The sequence below is a fragment of the Malus domestica genome, chromosome 09, assembly GCF_042453785.1.
Source record: "Malus domestica chromosome 09, GDT2T_hap1".
Lineage (NCBI taxonomy): Eukaryota > Viridiplantae > Streptophyta > Magnoliopsida > Rosales > Rosaceae > Malus > Malus domestica.
This window is the reverse complement of record NC_091669.1, coordinates 28,673,346-28,689,887: the sequence shown is the minus strand read 5'-3', so window position 1 is coordinate 28,689,887 and position 16,542 is coordinate 28,673,346. Positions and strand designations below refer to the sequence as shown.

General features: G+C 39.6%; 1 protein-coding gene across 1 annotated transcript; it reads left to right on the top strand.

Annotated features, from left to right (window-relative positions):
- Positions 1 to 4,629: 4,629 nt before the first annotated feature.
- LOC114819544 (phospholipase A1-IIdelta) lies at positions 4,630 to 7,656 on the top strand. The gene has a single exon (XM_029088639.2). The coding sequence runs from the start codon at positions 6,241 to 6,243 to the stop codon at positions 7,567 to 7,569; it is 1,329 nt and encodes a 442-aa protein (XP_028944472.2). The 5' UTR covers positions 4,630 to 6,240; the 3' UTR covers positions 7,570 to 7,656.
- Positions 7,657 to 16,542: the final 8,886 nt, after the last annotated feature.

Below are 16,542 nucleotides of genomic sequence, written 5' to 3'. Positions count from 1 at the left end.
AGACTCGAAAAAAGAGGTCAGTCATTTGATGTCTTCAATGATAGCTCTAATACGCCACGGAATGCTACACTTTCCTAAGAATGGGAATTCTAATCGTTAAACCTGAAAACCGTGGATAGCCGCTTGAATGGATTAGATTTGGATATGAAAATTCGGGTATGGTATGGATATGGGGAAAAACCTTGAACTTTATTTGGTTATAGTTTTGGATATGGTTATAAGGGTCCACAATCCGTATCCGTCCCCAAATCCAACTTGAATATTATATATATTATTTTATTTTATTTTATTTTATTTACCAAACCCTCCATCTACTAATTCATTATACATGTCTCAAACCCTATACTATATTTATTATGCACCAAACATCATGCATGGGGCATACCAACAACCTCATCAATTCAATACTCTTATTGTTATACTCAACCAAATTAATTCATTGAATCATTTTATATATCAATTATCAAATGTTACAAGTTTATCAGATTCATTTCTCTTCAAGGGTCTCACTATCAAGAAATTGGTGCATGTTATCATGAACAACTTCAAATATATTGTTATGTTTTTTTTGTAATTGGATGTTGCTATTTAATAACGGAATTAGTATCTACTAAAATTTATAATGTGTCAACTGGATGAATATATATATATATATATATTTTTATTTTTTTTTTGACGAAGATGGATATAACCAATAACCAATTGAAAATCTGTTACCCGATGGATATGGTTATGGATAATCCCGATGGTTAATATACGGTTATGGATATGGTTAATTTTCATGGTTATGGGGATGAATATAGCATTTTCGTCCCCAAACTGAACCGTTGTCATCCCTACACTTTCCCAAGATGGCCTCAATGACAATCTTAGAGTCCCCTTAATTCTTAATCTTCTTTAAATTCCTAGACTTTGCCAATTGAAGAGCATCCCTAGCAACTAAAGCCTCAGCAACAATAATTGTGTTCTACCCCAGCTTCCCTACCCCAGCCACAGGAGGATGCCCATGATGGTTTCTGATGATGAATCCTACGGCAGCAGAGGAACCAATAATAGAGCCATCAAAATTTATTTTATGATACTCTGGTTATCCAATCTAACTTTAGAGTTGACAAGAAGGAAGTTCTTAGCTAGAGAAGAAAAAATCTTAAAGCTGCGACTAGGATTAGGCTTTATCTGCCTAAAGACAAAATCATTTATGTCATTCCACATTTGCCACCAGGCAAACAAAACTTTACTAAGAGCAGATAAGTCTTCTTTGTCAATGAAATCCAGGCTATTAAGCCAATCATTAACCGAGGGAACTAAGGAAATCACAGGTAAATTGCTGTCAATCATCCACAGCTCCTGAGCATAAGAACAATATTTAAATCTATGACCTATGTCCTCCTCACCATTATTTGAAAGATCTCACATCGTCCAGGGGAGTGATCCTTATATATATATTATCATTCCTACCTAACATGAGGCTTTTTGAGAGCTCACTGATTTCGGGTTTCATCGGAACTCCGAAGTTAAGCGAGTAGTGCGCGAGAGCAATCCCATGATGAGTGACCTATTGGGAAGTTCACGTGTGAGTTTCCAGAAACAAAACCGTGAGGGCGTAGTCGTGGCCCAAAACGGACAATATCGTGCTACGGCGGTGGAGCGGGCTCAAGATGTGGTGGACCCCGGATTGGGATGTGACATTATGAAGCTTTAAATGCGATAATTCATATTTATCTAAGACATATTCTGATCCTTGACAATTTCAGTTTGTTTAGGACTCGAATAAGGCATCTCCATACTTAAAAGTTAAAATCAAAAGCGTCATTGATAATGTGTTGAAAATAAAATATAGGGAGAAAGAGAAAAACGAGAGAGATTGAGAAAAGAGAAATCAAAGTGTCATTTCCTTCTCATTAGAATGCCCATTTATAGGCTTAATGTTTACATAGAATTGTCCAAACTAATTATATATTATATATCGATCTAGAAGTGAACAAACGTATAATAAGGGGTAAAGTGTCATTTCCTTCTCACTAGAATGCCCATTTTCGTTAAAGTTCTAAATATATGTTACTAAATTATCAATTATAATACAAATAATCAAAATAGAAAATATGACTTTACCCATTCAAACTCAATTTTTGTACAAATAAATCCACCATTGTATATTTTTACAATAAAAACTTGATCACTGGGCGCCACTTAAGCAAATTACCTAATTAAGATTGTGATTCATATTAAATATTTTTGGGTAGCCTAAGTTACACTCGATTAATAGCATTTTATACTGATGTAGGAACTAAAATGGAAAGGTTTTTTATTTGCATTTTTATTTAACAAATGATATTATTTACACCAAGGGGGAGGAGGGTGGGCTTAGTTTCACAATGTGCTAGCAATAATGTGGTTCAAATTCATTTTTGGTGAGAATCAAATTTGTATATAAAATTGAAAACAAAATAATTATCAAACACCATTATACAAGTTACAAGTAAATCAAAAAACATTTTGCCAACGAGGGTTGGTAAGGTCCTTATCTTGTGTCGCCCCCATCAAGGTTCGAGTCCCACTACAATAGTCCTCGTTGGTGCGTGATCTGTAAATTCGTACATAAATATATACAGGTGGCAGTTGAAAGTTGGTGTCACGCGTAAATCTTTGTGGCACTGGTGGTGAGTAATCAATCTTTCCTAAACTTTTGTTCAAAAAAAAAAAAAAAAAACGTTGTCATTTTATTTCCAACGTGGTATGCTAATAGCAGAACGTTACAAACTAGGTGTGGGAATAGTAGTGGCTATGAAGAATATTTTGCTAGAGTAAATGAACTACATTCTTATCGGAATTACAAACTAGGTTGTTTGATGATCATTTTATTTTCAATTTTTTATTTTTATTTTTTTCTAGGAATAGTAATTATTCTATGTTCGAAATGCCGATGAGAAATACATGAAATGTACATTTTTATATCTCTTAGTTCTTTATTTGTAGCATAGCATTAGTGAGTGATGGGTTTCAGTTTGCGCTGCTTTTGGTTCATTTTTGTTTGGTAATACATGCCTGCTATGCATGTATTATTTTGGCACGGCATCGTATCACTTTACTATTTGCATATTCATGTTATGAACTCTCTCCTTATTCAACCCTGAATTTTGTTTGGTAATAAATAGCTTTATATCTTATCTAATGCGAGTTCATATAAACCAAGTGTATATTTTGCTCAAGGTTTACTGAGATTTATTTTCCCATTTAGGTGTTCAGATATTTTATGTGTTCTGTGCAACATGAAATGTTAGTAAGAAGGTTACATGATATTCAGAAGTTTTTATTTTTTATATTTTTATACAAATAATATTTAGGGTAGGAGGAATGTAAAAGTAACATTCCTCTTTGAGTATTCAAAGATACGTATTCTTAATCAAATTACGAGCCCCATACAGGTGAAAGATTTTTCAGTGTGATCGGTACATGAAGTGGTACACTATATGTCACTAAATAAATGGTGGGATATGTGTGCTAAAAAGTTAATAACTTAAAAAATAAATTTCCCACAATTCTTATTAAAACACGTGATGTACCACTTATGTTCTCGTCACAACTAAAAATTTCTCTATAAAAGTAATAGTAAAAGATGGCGAGTGACAGGAGCTATAAGGTGGTTGGTTGTCAATTGATGTGTTGACCCCACATGCATTTACAACAAGTATTAACTCACATGCACGACTGATCTATTTTTTTTTTCTCCTTCATTTAGAGAGGTTTTCTTTCTTAACTAATACATATTGGTGGTCACTTGATTGAGCCCACACTTAACATTCAATAAACACTTGAAGAGCACGATTGAAATCATACTTGGAGAATAAGGGGAAAATGGGATGCCCACTTGAAATTGGGGAGGAGTATTAAGTGTTCCACATCATTAGATGATTGGTTGTTCATGTACCACGTAAACTTTCCCTCTCTAAACTTTCTTTCTCTAATTCTTCATCTTTGATGAATTTTATCAAATCCTTCAAATGTAGTTAATAGCAATGACCTAAAAGAGTACACCACTTGTCAAATAGACATTTGTGTTTCATGTAACGAGTGATATATGAATGAGGCTGCATTTTTGCTCATCACTCTACTTATTACTATTTGATTAGTTTAAATTTTAAGAGTTATATTTATCCACTATACAAGTTTTGAAATTTAAACTCATTTAACTGTGACTAAGAGGCGGTAGTATCACTATCACTTAACAGTGATAAATCTACAGTCTAGTAATATTTCTTTTCACTTGTAAGTGAGGGGTCTTAGGTTCGGTTCTCGTCAAACGCAAATTTGAACCACATTATAGCTAGCCTATTTTGAGGTTTAGCTTACTCTCACACTCTCTTAGTGTAGATAAAATCGTTTGTTAAAAAGAGGGGCGAACAAATCCAGTGTGTGAGGCATTCACTGTAGATTTACCCTCTGATCTCGTTTGGCACACCGTATAAGACGACTGGATAGTATCGATAATACGAAGTGGGTGTTTGGTGAGTTCTGTATTAAATAAGCACTGGATTAATCCCACTCCACTTATTTTATACCCTTCACACCCGACTATTTTTCCTCTCCTAAACCTATGTATTATTAGTCGGGTAGGCCTCTCTCGGTTACTTCGCCCCTCTCTCGTTCACTATGTCGCTCTTTAGCAGGCTCGTAGCACTCCTCCCTCTGTCACAGCGCCTGCTCACTTCGTCCCTCTCGCAGACTCGCGACACCTGTTCTCTCTCGTCTGAGATCCTTCTTCATCGTCTTCTTTTATTTCTCTCTCTGTTCCGCCCTCCTTTACACAAACAGCTCCCACCTCCTCCATTCGCCTTCGATCTCTGACAACAACAATTCCAATCGAACTTTCCATGCGTTGAAGGAAGAAGACGAAAATTCGAATTCTTCCGAATGATGAAGAAAAATTAATGGAGTGGGATGGTAATTCGGTGGGCTTTGCAGAGGATGATGAGGACGAGGAAGAGGAAGGGAGCTTGACTTTACCTGACGAGGACGAAGATGTTTCGAGCTTGGGTCCGCATCCGTGGGGATTGATTTGCAGTTGAAATTTGTGCTAGATGTTTCATCGGTGTGTGGATTGTTTTTTGTTGATCTGTGTGTGAATTTGTTTTACAAGATCCTAAAAGTTGGATTTTACCATAAATTTCTGTAATTTTTGGATGTTTTCAAGAAATTTTTGTAATAATTATATTCAAGTAATGTTGTGTACCGGAAGAGGATCCTCTCTGGATCCACTTGGTGGGGATGCTAGAAATACTTACATTCTAGTCATTCATAGTATATTATATGGTAAGTTTTTATCAGATATTATTCGTATTTAATTTTAAATAAAAAAAATCAAATGATTTTTTATCGTACGATACACGATGAATGATTAAGATGTAGAGATCCTTATGATCCCCACAAAGTGGATCCGGATGGGATCCAATCCCCTATATACCAAACATGATATAAATAATACGGTCCATAGTTTATTATTGTATTTAATGTTCGATTAATTTAATCAATACTATTCGATGATTATTTATCTTATTTGACTGAAATAATCAGTACAGTTCGAACTATCAAACGAGACCTCCTTGTTTTTGAAGCTAAAAAGCATTTGCCCATTAGAAAATTTTCATTATGATCGGAACACATATGATATATTATATATTTTTATATAAATTGTAAAAAAATTTATTTTTTAAGTTATTAATATTTTACATATATATTTCTTTATTTGTATAGTAATACGTAATGTATTTTCGGTAAAAATCCCTCCGACAAAAGAACATCAACTAATTAATTGCCTTCTTTGTCATTGTTCATTCTATGCGCACAATTGTCAAAATATAATTAGTGTGGGGAAAGAGAACCCCACTTTTATGGACAGTTTTATACACCCATGTTTCCCTCGTGTTTCGCAATCGAAAGACTACAAACAATGGAACGATGCTTGGCTGATGAAGAATCAGCAGCCACTCTTGCTCACTGACAATCACCGTTGAACACGTGCTCAAGTTGATTAAAAAGTCACAATTTGGACATGTGTCCAAATATGATTGGCAATGAGCAGAAATGACTGCTGATTCTTTCAGCAGCCAGTTAAATCCCAAAAACTGGTAAAGTGTTCGATCACATCACACAACCAAAACCAGCCACTTCTTATCCCCTTCACAATCCATCCTATTCAAATGGTAGATATCCCAATCTGCTACAATTCCAAACTTAAAAACAATGGGCAACCACAATGCTAAACATACAGAAACAGTAAGCCTCCCTCTCCCGCCCACGACGACCATGGCCACCGATCAAGCAGTTGATCATTCAGCATGGGCGCAACTTCTCGGCTCAAACAACTGGGACGGCCTCTTGGACCCTCTAGACCTCAATCTCCTAACCCTCATCCTCCGGTGCGGCGACTTCTGCCAGGCCACCTACGACGCCTTCAACAACGACCAAAACTCCAAGTACTGCGGATCCAGCCGCTACGGAAAGCACTCCTTCTTCGACAAGGTCATGCTCCAAGACGCCGCCAACTACCAAGTCTCCTGCTTCCTTTACGCCACCGCACAAGTCAGCGTCCCCGAAGCCTTGCTTCTCCACTCTCTGTCTCGCGAGTCGTGGGACCGCGAGTCTAACTGGATCGGCTACATCGCCGTAACTTCCGACCAAGTCAGCCAAGCCATTGGCCGACGTGAAATTTACGTAGCATGGCGCGGCACCACCACAAACTACGAATGGGTTAACGTGTTAGGAGCTGAGCTCGAGTCCGCGGCGTCTCTGTTGCGGCCTGATCCCACATCGGCAAAAGATCAAACCGATGGTGGACGTAGTAGTACCAGCAGTAGTGACGACGACGACAATGAGAAAGTGCCCAAAGTCATGAGGGGTTGGCTTTCTATGTACACTTCCGACCACCCCAAATCGCCATTCACGAAATTAAGCGCCAGAGACCAAATCCGGGCTAAAATCAACGATCTCCGGAAAAAATACAAGAACGAAAACCTCAGCTTATCGGTCACCGGCCATAGCCTTGGAGCAAGTCTAGCAATTTTAAGCGCCTTCGATCTGGTGGAAAATGGGGTTTCTGATATCCCAGTTGCTGCTTTCGTATTCGGGAGTCCACAAGTCGGAAACAAAGCATTCAAAGCAAGGATCGAGAAGTACCCAAATCTGAAGATTCTGCACACAAGGAACACCATCGACCTCATACCTCTTTACCCGAGTCCACTACTGGGGTACGTGGACGTCGGGACGGAGCTGGTCATAGATTCGAGGAAGTCGCCGTTCTTGAAGGAGTCGAAAGATGCGGGGGACTGGCACAATTTGCAGGGGATGCTGCATGTGGTGGCGGGGTGGAACGGGGAGGAGGGGGAGTTTAAGCTGAGGGTGAAGAGGAGCGTGGCGTTGGTGAACAAGTCGAGTAATTTTCTGAAGAAGGAGTGTTTTGTGCCGGCGAGCTGGTGGGTGGAGAAGAACAAAGGGATGGTGCTTGATGAGAGCAGTGGAGAGTGGGTGTTGGCTCCGCCGTCAGATGAGGACTTACCAGTCCCCGAGTTCTGACTCGTTTATTTTCTTCTTGCATTTTACATTTGTTTTTGTTTGTCTGAATCTTGATATTAGTTTCTAATAAAAAATTGCTTGTGGAGATTTCTCGTTTCTACTTTAAAAAAAATAAATTAATAATTACGAATAAAAAATAAAAGTAAAAAGAAACCGAGAAAAAGATGTTTTAATAAGAAAATGTTTTTATTGCCGCTTAGTATTATGTTTAGAAGGATAAATATTATGTGCCTACAAGAAACTAAGTGGGTTGGTCGTAAGGCAAAGGATCTAGAAAACTCAGGGTTTAAACTATGGTATTCGGGCACAAATAGAACGAGAAACGGTGTTGACATCATCGTGGATAAGACCTTGACACAAGATGTTGTAGATGTCAAGAGGGTAGGAGATAGAATCATGGCAATCAAGATTGTAATAGGACAAGAACTTATCAATGTGATTAGTGCGTACGCACCTCAAGTAGGGTTGGATACGAGTTCGAAGGAGAAATTTTGGAAAGACCTTGGAGACTTGGTGCAAGGAATTGCTCAGACGGAGAAGTTATTTATAGGAGGAGATTTAAATGGACATGTGGGCAGGGAGACAGGCAACTATGAAGGTTTTCATGGTGGCCATGGTTTTGGGGAGAGAAACGAGGATGGGGAAGCTATCTTGGATTTTGCAATGGCATATGATCTCTTCTTAGCCAACACCTTCTTTAAGAATAGAGAAGAACATGTGATCACCTACAAGAGTGAGTCGTCAAAAACACAAATAGATTTTCTTCTAATGAGGAAAGGGGATCGTATAACTTGTAAGGATTGCAAAGTTATACCAGGAGAGAGCGTGGCTAATCAACATCGCTTGTTGGTGATGGACGTACATATCAAAAGAGTGAGAAAAAAGAACAAGACTTGGAAGTGCCCAAGGACTAGATGGTGGAATCTAAAAGAAGAAAAACAAGCCATTTTCAAAGAGAAAGTAATCACCCAATGTGTGTGGGATAGAGAGGGGGAAGCTAACCAAATGTGGGATTCCATGGCTAGTTGTATCCGAAAAGTAGCAAAAGAGGTATTAGGAGAGTCCAAGGGCTTTGCCCCACACCAAAAGGAATCTTGGTGGTGGAATGAGGAGGTACAAATAAAGGTGAAGACTAAGAAGGAATGTTGTAAAGCTTTATACAAGGATAGGACCGATGAAAATGGTGAAAGGTATAGAAAAGCGAAGCAAGAGGCGAAGAAAGCTGTGAGAGAAGCTAAGTTAGCGGCTTATGACGATATGTATAAGCGACTAGATACCAAAGAATGAGAGTTGGATATCTATAAACTAGCTAGAGCAAGGGAAAAGAAGACAAGAGACCTAAACCAAGTGAGGTGCATCAAGGATGAGGATGGAAAGGTTCTTGCTACAGAGAACGCGGTTAAAGACAGATGGAGATGTTATTTTCATAATCTTTTCAATGAAGGACATGAAAGGAGTGCTTCTTTAGGGGAGTTGAGTAACTCAAAAGAGTGTAAAAACTACTCTTTTTATCGTAGAATCCGGAAGGAAGAAGTTGTTGTAGCTTTGAAGAAGATGAAGCATAGAAAAGCAGTAGGCCCAGACGATATACCAATCGAAGTGTGGAAAGTTTTGGGAGAGACAGGTATAACATGGCTCACTGACCTTTTTAATAGGATTTTGAAAACGAAGAAGATGCCAAATGAGTGGCGAACAAGCACTTTGGTGCCTATCTACAAGAATAAGGGCGATGTACAAAATTACATGAACTATAGGGGTATTAAGCTAATGAGTCATACAATGAAGCTCTGGGAGAGAGTCATTGAGCATAGATTTAGGCAAGAGACACGGGTTTCGAACAACCAATTTGGGTTCATGCCAGGGCGCTCAACCATGGAGGCAATCTATCTCTTACGAAGATTGATGGAAAGATATAGAGATGGGAAAAAGGATTTACACATGGTCTTTATAGATTTGGAAAAAGCGTATGATAGGGTCCCAAGAGACATTCTTTGGAGGATTTTAGAGAAGAAAGGAGTACGAGTAGCATATATCCAAGTTATACAGGATATGTATGAAGGAGCAAAGACTACCGTAAGAACTCATGAAGGACAAACCGAAAGCTTTCCCATAACTGTAGGATTACATCAAGGTTCATCCTTAAGTCCTTACCTTTTTGCGTTGGTAATGGATGAGTTAACAGGACATATTCAAGATGATATTCCTTGGTGTATATTTTTCGCAGACGATATAGTGTTGATAGATGAAACTCAGGAATGGGTAAATGCAAAGCTTAACCTTTGGAGAGAAGTGTTGGAATCTAAAGGTTTTCGCCTAAGCCGATCAAAGACAGAATATATGGAGTGCAAGTTCAGTGCAAATGGAGGCCAAAACGAGTTAAGGGTGAGGATCGGAGATCAAGAAATACCAAAGAGCGACCGTTTTTGTTACCTAAGATCTATCTTGCAAAAGAACGGAGAATTAGATGGAGATCTCAACCATAGAATACAAGCTGGATGGATGAAGTGGAAGAGTGCATCCGACGTGTTGTGTGACCGTCGTATGCCACTGAAGCTCAAGGGAAAATTTTATAGGACGGCAATAAGGCCGGCGATGCTGTATGGCACAGAATGTTGGGCGGTGAAGCATCAACACGTACACAAAATGGGTGTAGCGGAGATGAGGATGCTTCGTTGGATGTGTGAGCACACGAGAAAGGATAAGATTAGGAATGAGGATATCCGGGGTAAAGTAGGAGTAGCCGAAATTGAAGGAAAGATGAGAGAAAATCGGTTACGGTGGTTTGGACATGTGCAAAGAAGGCCTACTGACGCTCCGATTAGAAGATGCGACTATGGGACAGAGATTCAGGGCCGAAGGGGTAGAGGAAGACCTAGGAAAACTTTGGAAGAGACCCTAAGAAAAGACTTAGAGTACTTGGATCTAACGGAGGACATGACACAGGACAGAACACAATGGCGTTCTAAGATTCATATAGCCGATCCCACTCAGTGACTTGGATTTTCCAAGTCTCCAACCGAGAAGTTTTCCTCACTCGGGAAATTAAGGGAACACTACCTTAACCTACATGCTCCACTCACAAAGCTTCAACATACAAGCTTCAACAAAAGAAAATTCAAAGAACTTAGTGAAGAAGGCTTTGGTGTATTTAACACAATACGTTGAAATGAAGGAAAGCTTATTTATTGATATCCCCGATAAGTTACAAATATGTACATATACTTGAGTCAAAATAAACAAACAAGAGAGAGCCTTCACAAAGGTTGCTTAGGAGAAGTCTCAGCAGTCGGTAGAGCCCCAGAAAGAGAAGGCACCGGAGGGGGATCATTCGGAGCCTCATTACTGAACAGAACCCTAGAAGGAGGAGGCATCAGAGGTTGATCATTTGGAGCTTCATTACGCGGTACAGCCCCAGAAGACGAAGGCAATAAATGCCTTTGGAACAAACCCACAAATCTCTGATGATCAAGTAAAACCTGACCATCAGATTCCTTCATTTGGTCAAGCTTCATTTTCATATTTGTAGCATAGTTATGTGCGAGCCGGTGCAACTGTTTATTCTCATGTTTGAGCTCTCTAATCTCCTGTTTGAGACTCATCACTTCAGCCGCCAATGATTCAACTTGGTGGGTTCGAGCAAATAGGCGTTGGGCCATATTAGACACAGAACCTGCACACTGAACACTGAGAGCCAGAGAATCCTTAACAGCCAACTCATCAGACCGTTTGGAAAGTAGTCTGTTATTTTTTGGAGTGAGAAGGTTCCTGGCCACTACCGCAGCGGTCATATCATTATTCATCACGGAATCCCCAACGGTAAGAGGACCAGTAGAGGAGACGAAGGATGGGTGTCATATGTTGTCTGGAGAAGGCGGGGCTGCCTCTTCAACAAGGTTCAAGTCAAAACGACGGTCGGAGGGGCCAGACATTTTCAAAGGTGTTGAAGAGAGAAGAGGTCGGACAAATCAAGATCTTAGAAGTGCAAGAATGGAGCTTCTACTGGTGGATATTCAAGTGTGCTTTGGAACTTAATGTCAGCCCCTATAAAAATCTGCACTCGACGAAGCTTCAGAAATCGAAGAGGCGCCTGCTCAGAAATCGAAGAGGCGTTTGCTTTCTCAAAAGCTGGGCTGCTCAGAGACCACGAGGGTCGATCTCAGAAATCGAAGAGGCGTTTGCTTTCTCAAAAGCTGGGCTGCTCAAAGACCACGAAGGCCGATCTTAGAAATCAAAGAGGCTTGCTTTCTCAAAAGCTGGGCTGTTCAGAGACCACGAGGGCCGATCTCAGAAATCGAAGAGGCACCTACTTTTCCAGCCTTGTCAGCACCTGTCACACACACATTCAGCTTTGCGGAAATTATGGGCATTCTGTCGAAAATTTCTGGCGAAGTAGAAAACACATGAATCGTACTGTTCAATCACCCACTTCCCACACGCAATAGTAGCTCATGGGTACCACAGATAACTTTGCCAAAGTTCTCTGACAAAGTTGAGACACGTGAAGCTTGCAGCTCACACTACATCGCTCTGACCAAGAAGGGTAAAAGAATAGCAAAGAAACAACACTAACAAAGTTTAGACACATAAATTTTGAAGGTCTAGCAACCATATTATTACCCACAAGGGTAAAGAAACAGTACCACTGCTGGATAATTGGAAAGTCCCGGTGTGTCAACCTCTGTGCTTCGTGGCAAGGTAAACTAGCAAACATGCCCAACCTTTACTCACATTCGAGAAAATACTCCCAACAAGATTGCTTGCTCCAAAATCGAAGAGGCACCGCCCTCCGAATCTCGAGAGCCAGACTCCCAACATGATTACTTTCTCAAATATCGAAGAGAGGGTAAAGGAACAGTACCACTGCTGGATAATTAGAAAGTCCCTGTGTGTCAACCTCTGTGCTTCGTGGCAAGGTAGACTAGCAAACATGCCCAACCTTTACTCACATTCGAGAAAACACTCCCAACAAGATTGCTTGCTCCAAATCGAAGAGGCATCGCCTTCCGAATCTCGAGAGCCAGACTCCCAACATGATTACTTTCTCAAAAATCGAAGAGAGGGTAAAGGAACAGTACCACTGCTGGATAATTGGAAAGTCCCTGTGTGTCAACCTCTGTGCTTCGTGGCAAGGTAGACTAGCAAACATGCCCAACCTTTACTCACATTCGAGAAAACACTCCCAACAAGATTGCTTGCTCCAAAATCGAAGAGGCACCGCCCTCCGAATCTCGAGAGCCAGACTCCCAACATGATTACTTTCTCAAAAATCGAAGAGACACCGCTCTCCGAATCTCGAGAGCCAGACCCCCAGCAAGATTGTTTTCTCAAAAGTCGAAGAGGCATCGTTCTCCGAATCTCGAGAGCCAGATCCCCGACAGGATTGATTGTTCAAAAACCGAAGAGGCACAACTTTCCCAACTTCAAGAGCTGGATCTCCTTGGATAAAGCTTGTCTGTAATCTTCACACGCAACATCAGCTTTCCAGATACCACATACCACTTTTTCAAAGTGCTCTGACAGAGTTAAAACATGTGAAGCTGACAGCTCCCACTACCGTGCTATGACAAAGCAGGGTAAAGGAATAGCATTATTACTTGATGTTAGGGAGACTCCTATATATGTCGACCTCCATCCCCAACGGACAGGCAGACCTGCAAAAATGCTCAACCCTTCCTCTTATCTGAGAGGGCACTCCCAACGAAGCCTTTCGAAATATTCAGCTTTCTTTCCCCCCGATAACACCTCTGTAAACAAGCTATACTAGAGCAAGAATATCTCATATCATCAGGGTTAAAAGCAAGAGTATCCCATATCATGCTTTTTCCCTGTCTTTTCCTTTGCCCTTGTTCTTACCTGCAAGACAAGGAGAAAGAGAGCAATCAGTCAGCACTTGGAATCAAGCTTCTAGCCAGGAACTGACTGCCTGGAACCCCTTACCTGATTACTTACCTGGCATTGCTCTCGAGTACTCATCTTCAACATCTTATGCTTCCAGGGAAGATACCGCATCTGCCTGAGGAAGAGATAGGGCAAGTGAGAAGGATATAAGGAAGCATGTGGAGACAAGCGTACCAGCACACGTGCCGATACATCCACTACTCTGTCAAAAGCAAAAGTATCCCATATCAGCAGGGTCGAACGTACTCTAGATTTGATGGACTTGTTTTGACCCTCAAATTCTTCAGTCGGCCTTATACTCCGGAGGAAACCAGAAAACCCTCCAGCCCAGTTCAAGAATAAGCCTGTGGAAAGTTACTTCTTCAAAAGCAAAAGTATCCCATATCATCTCTTCTCATTTTCTTCTCTTTATCCTTCATGCTGCCTGCAAGATAGGGAGAATGTGAACAATCCGCCCCTGATTGCTTACCTTGTCTGTCACCTCTTTCAGCAGATCCCCTAGCTCGGCGACTTGGGGACTCCTACTACATGGTTTGTATCGCACTTGACCAAGCCTGAAACTACAAGTAAGCTTCAAGTGAAATTGATACATTACCTTGTGCATCTCCACCAGTTACAGATACCACCCCTGGATGGAGGAAGAGTACTTCCAGAGAAGATGCCATATCTACCTATGAGACAGATAAGGAAAGTCAAGACGATACCACACTCCGGTACTTAGAAGTTTCGTGGTTACGAGATCATTCTCCCACAATATTTCCTAATGTCATTTGTACTAAATCATTCACTTGTACTCACTAAAGGAGAGCTTGAACCTATGTATTTGTGTAAACCCTTTACAATTAATGAGAACTCCTCTATTCCGTGGACATAGCCAATCTGGGTGAACCACGTACATCTTGTGTTTGCTTTCCTATCTCTATCCATTTATATACTTATCCACACTAATGACCGGAGCAATCTAGCGAAGATCACAAAAAGTGACCGTTTTCGCTACCTAGGATCTATCTTGCAAGAGAACGAAGACTTAGATGGAGATCTCAACCATAGAATACAAGCTGGATGGATGAAGTGTAAGAGTGCATCCGGCGTGTTATGTGACCGTCGTAGGCCACTGAAACTCAAGGGAAAATTTTATAGGACGGCAATAAGGCCGCGATGTTGTATGGCACAGAATGTTGGGTGGTGAAGCATCAACACGTACACAAAATGGGTGTAGCGGAGATGAGGATGCTTCGTGGGATGTATGGGCACACGAGAAAGGACAAGATTGGGAATGAGGATATCCGAGGTAAAATAGGAGTAGCCAAAATTGAAGGAAATATGAGAGAAAATCGGTTCCGGTGGTTTGGACATGTGCAAAGAAGGCCTACTGACGCTCCGGTTCGAAAATGTGATTACGGGACAGAGGTTCAGGACCGAAGGGGTAGAGAAAGACCTAGGAAAACTTTGGAAGAGACCCTAGGAAAAGACTTGAGTACTTGGATCTAACGGAGGACATGACACAAAACCGAGCGCAATGGCGTTCTAGGATTCATATAGCCGACCCCACTTAGTGGGAAAAGGCTTTGTTGTTGTTAGTATTATGTTTAGAGATATTTCTCTTTACTTGTAAGTGAAAAGTTTTATATTCGATTCTCGTCGTGAATTTGAATCACATTATTACCAGCTCATTGTGAGACTAAACTCACTTCCTTTTTATTAGTGTAGATAATATTGTTTGTCAAAAGAAGAAAAAAAAAATTTTGTCTCAATTATTCTTTGAGATCACCGAAGCTGTGGCATATCGTTTGACTCGAAGATCAAAAGTTAAAACTAAAAACTAAAAATTCTTTTGCTCTATTTTTTTGTCCAAACTACAAAAATAGAAAAAAAGAAGATGATTTCATCCAATGAATGGTTAATCAATTCGACATTATTCTTTTGCCTTTGGCAATCCTAGCGAAAGAGTAAATTTTAGAATTGACCCTGAAATCCTATGCTACCAAAAATCTAATAATTAAGGTCTTTATTTGTCAAAATGTTGAATTTTAGTCCTATACATTATTTGTTGTCAATTACGGTAGTTTAATTATGTGACATATATGTGGATCTTACATGTTAATTCTATAAGAATAATACTTGGCCACTTAAAGGATGAGTAGGAGTTCCTATTAAAAAATGTTTGTTGATGGTTCATAGAACTTTGTTTTATGATCAAAACCGTTCATATTATAAATCACTCTATAAATATCGCTTCCGCAAAAAAGCAATTAAATCTAAGGCCATTTAGTCATGAACTATATAAAAACATATTAACGTAATTGGTAAGGCATACGAATTGTCTGCGTATTTGCTATAATATATTGACTAAACAACCTTAGTTTTAATTCATCTTTTGCAGAGATGATTTTTAGAGAAAACAAGAAAGATGTGTGGAAAAACGACATTTCATATTTTGACACCGTGTTGAAAATATATACAAATGTTGGATATTTATCAACAATCAATGACAAATATATATGTATATATAGAAATAGATTCAATCACCAATCTAATTCATCTCTTTCGAACCAGTGTGCTTCAACTACTCCCCCTCACCTAGCAATGATTTTGCCTCCACAACATATATCCAATAGATATGAGTTTATATTTCCGTTGTGGATCTTCTGCTTGTGACTGGGAGAAAATTTTAAGTTTTGGTGATGGTACTATCGTGGATGAAAGTGAATGAATAGTATCAACAACATTAAAATAGGGTAAATTTATAAAATTACCTCAACTATGGATCGTATCACAATCTCATTGTGACCACCCTTCCCTAAAAATTATGGTTTTTATAATTTTAATACATGAAATTATTGAAATGCCCTGTGGGCAAAATGTGATTTTTGAGGACGTATGTGATTTTCGTATATTTCGTCATGTTTCTTGACATATTCGGATATAGATCAATCTTATGGACGCGTAGGCACAAGCATAAGTGATTTTGGAGTTACAGTTAAAGTTTTGTTGAGTTACGAACCCGAAGGTATTTGGAATGAAATACTATTTTAATTATTTTTCACTATGTTTTTTTATATTATTAAATGATTT

What these genes read in the sequence shown, in the direction of transcription:
- LOC114819544 (XM_029088639.2), top strand. Translation starts at nt 6,241, where the DNA reads ATGGGCAACCACAATGCTAAACATACAGAAACAGTAAGCCTCCCTCTC.